Source organism: Tribolium madens, unplaced genomic scaffold (assembly GCF_015345945.1).
Source record: "Tribolium madens isolate multiple individuals breed KSU strain unplaced genomic scaffold, Tmad_KSU_1.1 Scaffold_91;HRSCAF=231;Tcas5.2_LG7, whole genome shotgun sequence".
In the NCBI taxonomy this organism is placed as follows: Eukaryota; Metazoa; Arthropoda; class Insecta; order Coleoptera; family Tenebrionidae; genus Tribolium; species Tribolium madens.
The window spans coordinates 5,309,570-5,319,309 of record NW_025401063.1 but is presented as its reverse complement, the minus strand read 5'-3'; the positions used below and the strand labels follow the sequence as shown (position 1 = coordinate 5,319,309).

At 35.0% G+C, this 9,740-nt stretch overlaps 2 protein-coding genes across 4 annotated transcripts; both read left to right on the top strand.

Annotated features, from left to right (window-relative positions):
* The first annotated feature begins 1,118 nt into the window (after positions 1-1,118).
* LOC123011075 lies at positions 1,119-2,744 on the top strand. The gene is made up of 2 exons (XM_044408346.1): positions 1,119-2,340; positions 2,389-2,744. The coding sequence occupies exons 1-2, from the start codon at positions 1,341-1,343 to the stop codon at positions 2,619-2,621; spliced, it is 1,233 nt and encodes a 410-aa protein (XP_044264281.1). The 5' UTR covers positions 1,119-1,340; the 3' UTR covers positions 2,622-2,744.
* Positions 2,745-5,630: 2,886 nt separating this feature from the next.
* On the top strand, positions 5,631-9,595 carry LOC123010845. 3 transcript variants are annotated; one of them, XM_044408000.1, is made up of 2 exons: positions 5,631-5,794; positions 8,543-9,595. In XM_044408000.1, the coding sequence occupies exon 2, from the start codon at positions 8,598-8,600 to the stop codon at positions 9,465-9,467; it is 870 nt and encodes a 289-aa protein (XP_044263935.1). In that variant the 5' UTR covers positions 5,631-5,794; positions 8,543-8,597; the 3' UTR covers positions 9,468-9,595. The 3 variants fall into 3 exon arrangements, with proteins under 3 accessions (XP_044263935.1, XP_044263934.1, XP_044263937.1); XM_044407999.1 differs by having other exon boundaries at positions 5,736-5,876; XM_044408002.1 differs by lacking the exon at positions 5,631-5,794 and adding an exon at positions 6,054-6,147.
* Positions 9,596-9,740: the final 145 nt, after the last annotated feature.

The window sequence follows — 9,740 nt, the reverse complement described above, 5'->3', positions numbered from 1 at the left end:
GCAGAAAAATCTACCTTCGTAAGCCAGAATTTTTTTAAGAAGTTTAAAAATAATAATGCCCTCGACTTATTTTGTAAAAAAATGCACTAATTTTGTTCTTATTTCATTAAAAAAAAAACGAACGAAATAAGAAAAAAGAAGAATCATTTATTTCTTAAGAAAGTTTGTATTAAAACGGAAATTGGTATTTTAGAATGAAAAAATCCTGACGTCATTTCCAGCGAAATTTGAACTTAATTAATTTTACCATTTGCCAAACTAATCTCCGCGCTAAATTTAGCATCAATTTTGCATAAACATCGAATCATAATTTATCTTGAGCACCTAACATAAAGCTAATTGAAGCATTGCTCACATACTTGTTGATATTAACGCACATAAAAACAAGTTTGCAATTATTTATTTTATGAAAAAGCAAAGTGTCGATGTGCATGAGTATAAAAAGCGAGTTGCATCACTTTAAATTTCTCTCTACATCCATGCACTTAAAAAACTTTTCTTTTTTCCTCGTTAATTGTCATGCATTTCAGAATCCCGAAGTAATGTGATATTAAACATTATGTATAATGACCCTTGAGAATATGCAAGACATCCGTTGAACGGTACGTCGAGCTTCATGTAGAATATATAATTAAATAGAATAGACTCAACCAGTTATTTGTTGACATTTGAGAACACTTGGGAATTGTGCCATGTATCATGAATAAACCGGCAAAACGGAAATAGTGAATTCGAATTTCATTTCCGATGGAAGATGGACGCAAATAAACGAGAAAAAACAATATTTGAATTGTCTAATCTCCACTTTCGTTTCCTTGGACTTATCATGTTTAAATAATTTGATTGTGGAATGTAGATACAGATGTACGATCAAAATATCAACAAAGAAAACGGCGCAACAATTCTATAAAATGGGTTTGTGTGGCGGAGCGTGCCATCAGTGGCGTAACACACATTTCCCAATTTCCACCAAATTAATTGAATCTAAAACTCTTTATTTTTCTTCTTTGCGCAAAAATTTGGGTACCGTAAAACTTTTCTCCACCATGCACTTATCGCATTTATGACCCAAATAAATTTATCATTAAAAAATCATTTAGTTGGTAAAAGAGACGTAATCATGTTATTTCAGCTTAAGAACGACGGCACGCCCATGGAATTCACCCCACATGACGCGAGGCATATGCAGCTGTTTGATAAGTACGTCCCCCATGCTGCCGTTACGCTGCAAGCTCTTTAACAACCACCAGGCGACCAGTCATCACCGGGCCGTGCCCTAAACGACTACAAATGACGGTTACGAAAGCATTTCCACTTTAAAACAATTCAAAAGTGACAAAATGGCAACTCGGACTCTTCCGAAAAACTTCTACTCAAACCCGGCCTTCAGTCAACAAAGTGAGTTTTACAACGGGAAGCCTCTGTCTCAAATCGTCCAAAACGTCCGGCAGTCACCTGTAGGGGCCCAAACCCAGCCCCAATACCAAGAAAATGAACAGTACTACGACGAAGAATTTTATGAAGAAATGATCGTCGACGACGACGGAATCATCAAACAGAAGAAAGTCTTTGTAGTATCCTCGCCCACCAAGGACCAAGAAAGGTACCAAAAAACAAAATCCCGGTATGAGTACATCCCACTGCAGGAGCAAAATCGGTACATAATTTGCCAACAAAATCCACCGCAAGTGCACTACGCCGAAGAATTCGTCCAAGGTAGACCCAACCACCGCTACGAATACATCCCCGAGGATTCCCCGCCAAAATCCGTTACCCGGAACCGTTACGAGTACATCCAGTTTGAGCCGCCAAGTCCCCGGAAACCCTCCGGAAACCCCATCGCCACCCAAAAACTCCACGAACTCCTCTCAACTCCCAAAAAATCGCCCTCTGTAAGGTCCCCCCACGCCCAACGAAGAGTCCCTGCGTCCCCCCAACACGACCCTTTCGTAACACCGCGTAAAAGTCAAACTAGGCAAAAACTGAACTACGCCCTCGGCACGCGCCAAATCCAGGATAAACGCCACACGGCGATTGTGGCCCCCATGTGCTCCAGCCCCCAAAGTGTCTACAGTGAGACCACATTTTCGCACAAGAGCGACTCGTGGATGAATTTGGGGCCGAAGAAGCCGACCCAAGTGACGTTGGCTGTGGCGGCGGTGATGATGATGTTATGCGGGGGGGTCACGTTGGGGCTGTGTTTCTACATGGTGTCCATCATGGGGCGGTTGTATTTCCTGGATTTCGGGATTGTAGCCGGATTTACTTGTCTGGTGTTGGGGTTTCTGGGGTTCAGGACGAGGAACTGTTACTGGTTGCCCAACCGGAACTACATTTCCGGTGAGTCCGGACTGGGTTTTTTATTTTTTTTTAATGGTAATGTTTCAGGTTATATCGTTTTGAGTGTGTTTAGTCTTCTGATGTGCGCGGGGCTGTTGGTACTACTTGTATTGCAACCCAAGCCGGGCACACCTCTCGCGGATATGACTTCCGGTGCGGTTTGCGGTATTTCCGTTTTGTCACTAGTGTTGGCATCTGCAGGAGTGATGACCAGTTACTGTTGTAAATATCCTCCCCCTGATAACAGAGTGGAACACAGTGTCCCAGGATTCACGGTTTAAAACCTCGTATTTATGCTAAAGTAATATATTTATTATGATTTATAAAATTTAATCAGCGGAAATTGTAAATAATATTTATTGTAGGTATTGATTGTTTTTATATAATAAACGGTTTTACAACAATGTAGTGTCTTTAATCGCTATTTATTGAACCGTTCGATACTCGGCGAAATTGTCAAGCTTTATAGCTTTGTGCCAAATTCCGATCAAGTAATTTAACTTTTTCGTAAGTGAGCTGAAATTAATGGATTTTTTAGTTACTTTCATTTAACAGTAAATACGATTTTTGTACGTCTTTGCATATCAAGTCATCAAAAATCCAACCAAGTTATTCAGCGATTAGAAATTTTAATGTCTTTATAAGTTTCAAGACAGGTGAATGTCGGACAAAAAAATTCTTAATTTATTTCACTCGGCAAGAGGAGTAAATCACTTTTTTGTACTATTCCCACTTGGCACATTTGCAGGACGTTAAATTACATTTTAATTAAAAAAACAAACAATTATTAAGTTTTTGTAGAAAGTGTGCGCGCTTTCAAGGTGTGGGAGTGCATTAACGAAAGTGTAATGTATTCATTCGTAATTCACACTAACGAAACAGTACAAAACAAAAACTGCATTGTACATTTTTTTAAAATAAAGCCTTGTGGAGGTCTAATTTTTTTGTGGAAAAGAAATAAATAACGCGTCTCAGAGCATAAAATTTGTGGTCGTCCACACATGCATCTGTTGAAATAAAAGTCTAAAAGCACCTGCCACAGAATGCTAGGTTAAAATTCGTATCTTCGTAAAATTGCTGTTTCCCCCATGAGGAAGATATTTCACGTGGGACAGACTTCGTGATGTCTTGATGAACTTTAGCGCAAGGTAAACAATGGACTTAAATTAATAACAGTGCATTCTGCGAGTTGATTATGCATATTTATGTAATTTTCATAATAGAATATACTGTATGAATAATTAAGATGCTTTTAATTTATTCAATGTCAAAACAGCAACGCAGTAAAAAAGGGAAAACCGGGAAAGTAACGCATCATTAATTCATAAGGCTAAATTGACATCACGTCAGATTCCCTTCGCTTTGCATATAACGGCTATCCAGACTTCGTTATGACTAAAGACTATCACCGGATTTTGTTCTCGGAGAAAAATTAATTTAAACAAAAAAAATTAAATAAAACGACTTCTAGAATTTCGAGAATGCCTTTCTGATTCTCCTATTGTTATATTCTCGGAAAGTGACACCAACCACCCCATTTATTGAGTCTCCCTGTCACAAAAAGATATTTATAAGGGTTCCACGAACGAAGACAAATTTTACGGTTTTTGGTCTTTTCATGTGTTACTCCAAAAAAATATTTCGTAAATTTTTTGGTGATATTTGAAAGGCTGTATCTCATCGAAATATTGTCGTATCTAAATTTAAAAAAGAAACATTATAAAGCTTTAAGTTTCTAGTTTTGAGACTTTTGGCAAACATCTTTTCTGTGCTACGGTTATCACGCAATCCTAAATAATAGCGCGAGAAAAAAAATAAACGGGCACAAATGAATTATTTAAAAAAATTGCTAAAACTCTAAATAAAATACCCATTTTATCCGTTAATTAGATATTAAATTCATAAAATATTTTTTTAAACAAATTAGAAATAAGCACAATTGAAATAGCATCAGTTTAAGTGAGCACAAAACGTATAGAACCCGATGCTTATTTTATATTAAATTAAAATAAAATTTTCGAACGTCAACTTAGCCCCCGAATTTGAATCTTTTTTTTTGTTTATTTAGAAAAGAGCACAATTGAAAAAAAATAGTACAATTGAGCACAAAACGAGCACAATTCATTAACGTAAAAAAAATTAAAGTCGGGGGCTTGAAAAAAGAATATTAAAGGTAAAAACATGCTATCCGGCCCATGTATTGACTTAACTAAAAAAAATCCCCAAGTCCGTGGACCAAAACTAAAAACAAAAAAAGTTTGATTTTTTTTCTCACGCTATTATTTAGGATTGCGTGATAACCGTAGCACAGAAAAAATGTTTGCCAAAAGATCTCAAAACTAGAAACCTAAAGCTTCATAATGTTTTTTTTAATCTAGATACGACCATTTTTCGATGAGATACAGCCTTTCAAATATCACTAAAAAATTTACGAAATATTTTTGTTCCTGAGTGTTGTATTTTCTATGAGAAATAAAAAAAATTAATTTGGGTGTTGGAGTGAAAAAATCGAGAAAAATAGAACTAAAACTTTTACGACTGATTACTCATAAAGGCACCTTTAATAGCATTTCTATTTATTTATAAATATTTACAATTTCTCATTACTTCGTTACTACCGCTCCATAACTGCTCTATTAATACCAATGAAAAGGAAGTGAAGAAAGTCTTTACGAGCCTAATAAAATCTGGTTTGGATGATTTGTTTTGGAACATGAGGACTGAAATGGAAGGTAATTGCAGCAAACGATTTCCTCGGTTTGATAAGAGCACAGAAGTTGCGCTGGGAGCAAACCGTTACGGTCCATCGCGTAGAAAATAAACCAAGAATATCTAAACCGCAAATGCAAAATTGTAAAAACAAAAGGAGAAGTCTCCCATTATTCTCTACACTTCAACTTAATGTCACTTCTGATGCTAACAAACGTGCAACACGTGAAAAACGCATGTGAACAATTTCTTTCGTCTATTTACATAAATATGTGACGAGGTAAACTTGAAATAGACATTGTGTTGTATGTATTAACATTACATCTCATGTAGATCTTAAGATAGAGAATTTATAAACGATTTCAAGGCTACTAACCAGAATGTGATATGACCCACATACAATCATTGCAACTTGCACTTAATTGCTGAAAAATGATTTTTGCGCCATTGTCGCTTAATTGATCTTATCTCTGTTACACTTTTCAGTTTCTCTATTATTATTTAATCAATTTGACGAGTGAAACGAAAGTTTGGAAGAAAGCGACCGCGAAAATTCGTCAATGACTATCCAAACCCTTTCGCTGTTTTTTTTTTTTTGAAATTATCTTTATGGCTAAATTATCTTTAGCCTAAAATGATAGGTAATGGTAATGGTAATAGAGGGAAGTGGCAACGTCGGAGGCAACAGCTGGCAAGAATGAACACCGCACGGCGTTTCGTCAGTTTGAACTGAATGGTTTGAATTGTAAGTAGCCCAGGTGCGATAAATTGATATTAATTTTTTTTAACTATTGTGATGGTGTAGTGTATTTTTGGATTCAAATAAGGTACCGGTATATTTTATTATCATAAAAAAAGTTATCGCTTTAACAAAAAATACCAATCGAACTTTCTTGGTTTTGCTACATTATTTTTTACGCAATGTTTTAGCAATAAAAGCAACTGCGCAATGTAATAATAATTCAATAAAAATGTACGTGGTGATGTGGTGCATGTCACCTGTTGAATTTTTCGTGACGTTTTTTCCGGAAAATCACAAAGTTTACTTGAGGAAAACTGATTTATGTTTATTGTTATTATGAAGAGTATCGTAATTGGGTAATTTATTATTATATAAGACAAGTTTCTTCTTGATTTTCAAGGATTTTTTAGTGTTTGTTGTGGTTCACACGCAAAAAAGCGGTGACATTTTAAATATGTTCAGATGTGATTAGCCTACTCAGAATGCGGCCTTTGTATAATAATTAACCAATTATGCCCACTATGCACTTAAAAAACTTTATATTTATGCAAAATTTCAATTTTTTATGAAATCATTATTATCTCATTTATTTTATTAGACTTCTACAATTCAGAGAATGGTAGCACTAAAAATTTCTCAAATTCTGAATCTGGAGCAGTTTACATTTAGGGAAATTCTTCTCACAGTTCATGACAACGATATGATATATGAAAATGGCTCTTTAAAATTCGTTTCAGTCTGTTACCCACGATACAGTACAATTTTAAAGTCTTTTGACTCTCCTAACAATTATAATGTGCAACAGTGAAAAGTTAAACCAGACAGAGACAGTTAAAAAATGATTGTAGGTTGTTATATTTTTGTGATATTTTGATAAAACTGAAAAAACCAACTTTATCAGAAAAATCATATCACTTCGCTGACAATCCCAATGTAAATATCGTAGGATGACATTCCAGCGATGAATACAAAGACGCTATTAGCTCTGTTGTGATCTTTTTACATTCCGCTTCGTCTTTTAAGAAATATCTAATGAAATATCAACTGACTTGTTGTTAATATTTTCCTGTTTCTACAGTTTTAAGAAATGTAATGTAATTATTATTTACAAGCCCTAACCTTTCCGAGGTCGAGAAATATGTCATTACATCCCTTGGTCAGGAATGTAAGATCACCAAGATTACGTCAAAAACGCATAGCAACCACGTCAAGGCATCAACTTTGACCGAAAAACAAATACATATTTTATTATTTAAACGAAATGTGATTCTGAAGAAAATATAGTATACAAACATCGGTGGGCAAATTTGATATACACCTCGATTATACTATTAATACTAACTCGCCTAATTGTATTACTTTTTTTACTTAATTACTAATTTCATAGTAAAATGAAAATAACAACCCTACCGCGTTATTCATGTTACAATAATAGCTTCAAACAATTGTAAACTGATTCAGAATATTAATAAAGGGAACACTTGTTAAAAATAGCCCCTAAACATATGATAGCAACCCCTCAAAACACACCCTTCTTCTATTGTTGCTTTAAAATGGATTCGTAGCGGAATTTGCTCAACGACGTATCTTTGTAACTGGACACCTGCAAAATTAAAAAAAGGCCCTACCTATATTATTCATACTAAATGTAATAATTTTCATTTTACCATTTTAGTCCATTAATTCAATATATTTTTAATAATAAAAATGATCCTTTTTGTTGTGTAATTCCGATACCTTGCGTTTTTTATTCATTTTAAGTTTCCAACAGAGTCTGCATGGTATGAAAGCTTACTCCTCGATATTTACTTTGATAAATTTATACCCACACGTATATCATTTCCGCCTACTAATTTGGAAAGTAACAATGCAACAGCATTGTCAACATTAATATACATAATTGTTTCGAGTTATAAAAGTATTAACCTACTAATAAAGTTTTTGTTAATGCTTACACCTTGATGAATAGACATGATCCATAAGCAGGTCTTTAACTTTTCCAAATAAATCGAAGCCGTTGACCCAACAATGAAATCACTCGCCAAATAATAGGAATAAATTGTGCAATATAAAATTTTATTTACTTTTTCTCGTTTGTTTAGTAAGATAAATACAAGTTTCGATTCGTCCCCAATTACATAAGCAATGCAAAAACTTTCGAATAAAATTTGCATAATTCCAAAATTAATTTTGGTAATTATTGCAAACCCGTTTTTGGTTTGAAACTTCACACAGTAAATTATTTGACGAGGGATTCAGCAAGGTCGTGTTTGTTTTACTCGACAAGGTGCGTTTATCATGCCCTGTTATGAAAATAAAACAATAGTGAATGAAAATGCGCGGAAAGTCGATAATCATTTCCACTGAACTGATAAGTGTTAAAGTCGCTGAATTCCCAACGTTCCAAAGATAAAACTTCCGGATGTGAGGGAACAAGAACTTGTCTTGCGCAAGGCAATTAAACTGCACTTAATTCAATAAAATCTGGAAGATACAAAAGAGAGACTTTCCTTCATTATATCTTCACGCTATGACTTAATTGCGGTACTGTTACGTAAACGTGATGTTTTCACATTTATTCAAATTGAACTTCCCATTTAAACGCGTTGTTAAACTGGATGTAATGGAATATTTCTTTTAACTAATTTTAATGTCATTTTCACATGAATACACGTGACAATCATACATATTCATTGTTTGGTAACAAAGCGGTCTTGTGCATCACTTTCTAAAGCCATGTTTTTGTTCCAGATCTTCCAAACGATTCAAGATGTGATAACGGAACACACAAGAAAGTCCAGTGAAAATGGAGAGTATTTACAAAATCAAGATTCGTTCCAATCCAAATCCTCGCGATTTGTACCCTTCGGAACGAAGATACTCATCCTCGATTGTCCTAGGATTAAGTATAATGTTTCTGGCGTTGGGAGTAACCTCGTGTTTGATGGGAACTCTTGTCGTGAAAAAAATGACAACGAATCACACCCAAGAATCTTTCAATCAAACCACTAGTAACAATACTGAAGAGTTTCTCGAAGAGCAACGTCTAATAAAACGAATCGAAGAGGATTTCTTCTCATTTAAGAAATCAGAAGGTCACACTATCAACGTTCCTGCGGTCATTTCCGCCGGCTCCTTCGTAATGTCCTTAGGCCACCTCCTGGCAGGATTCGCAGGAATTCTTGCGTGGAAACAATGGTACATCGATCACAATATCACGTGGTTCTTCCTATCGTCCTGTTTTGCCACACTAACATCAGCAATTTCGTTTCTTTTAATCAGTTTGGCCGTACTGGACACTAGAGACAGTCTACTTAATAAAACATCCCCAATTAGTTTAGGCCTGACAGCGAATATTTTCATAACGTCCCTTTTAGGGGTAATTTGGTCGATTGTTGCGACAAATGTAGCTTTTAAGGGTATGAAAAATAATTACCCCGATGATTTAGTGTTGTCAAAGAGTGGGAAGGGTCGGGTTGAAGTAAACACGGTGAGGAAGGGCAATAAAATTGCCAAAGTTGTGCCGCCCGATATTCTCGACCATTTTCCCAAAACTGGAAAACTGGCGAAATTTTTCCCGAAAAATGAGAGCAATGGGAACTTACCCAAAGCCGAAAGTAATAAAGAGTACGAGGAAAGGGTCAAGAGATTTTTGTCGGGGGAGTCGCAAAATTGAAGGACTGATATTTTTTTATTGCATTTGACGAAGGGTTTAAGTCAACATCGACATTTGTAATATTTGATTAGCTTTAAACAATGTACAATTTTTATCACTGTTATCATAAATGACTACTTTTTACTTAATTTTGTGTTGTGATTAACTCTTATACACTTATTTATTTTTGAAACAATCCAGTATTTAGGACACTTATTATGATGAATTAGAATACTTAAATTATAATAAATATGAGTAGTAAATAAAGGTTTTGTAATAAAAACTTACTTATTT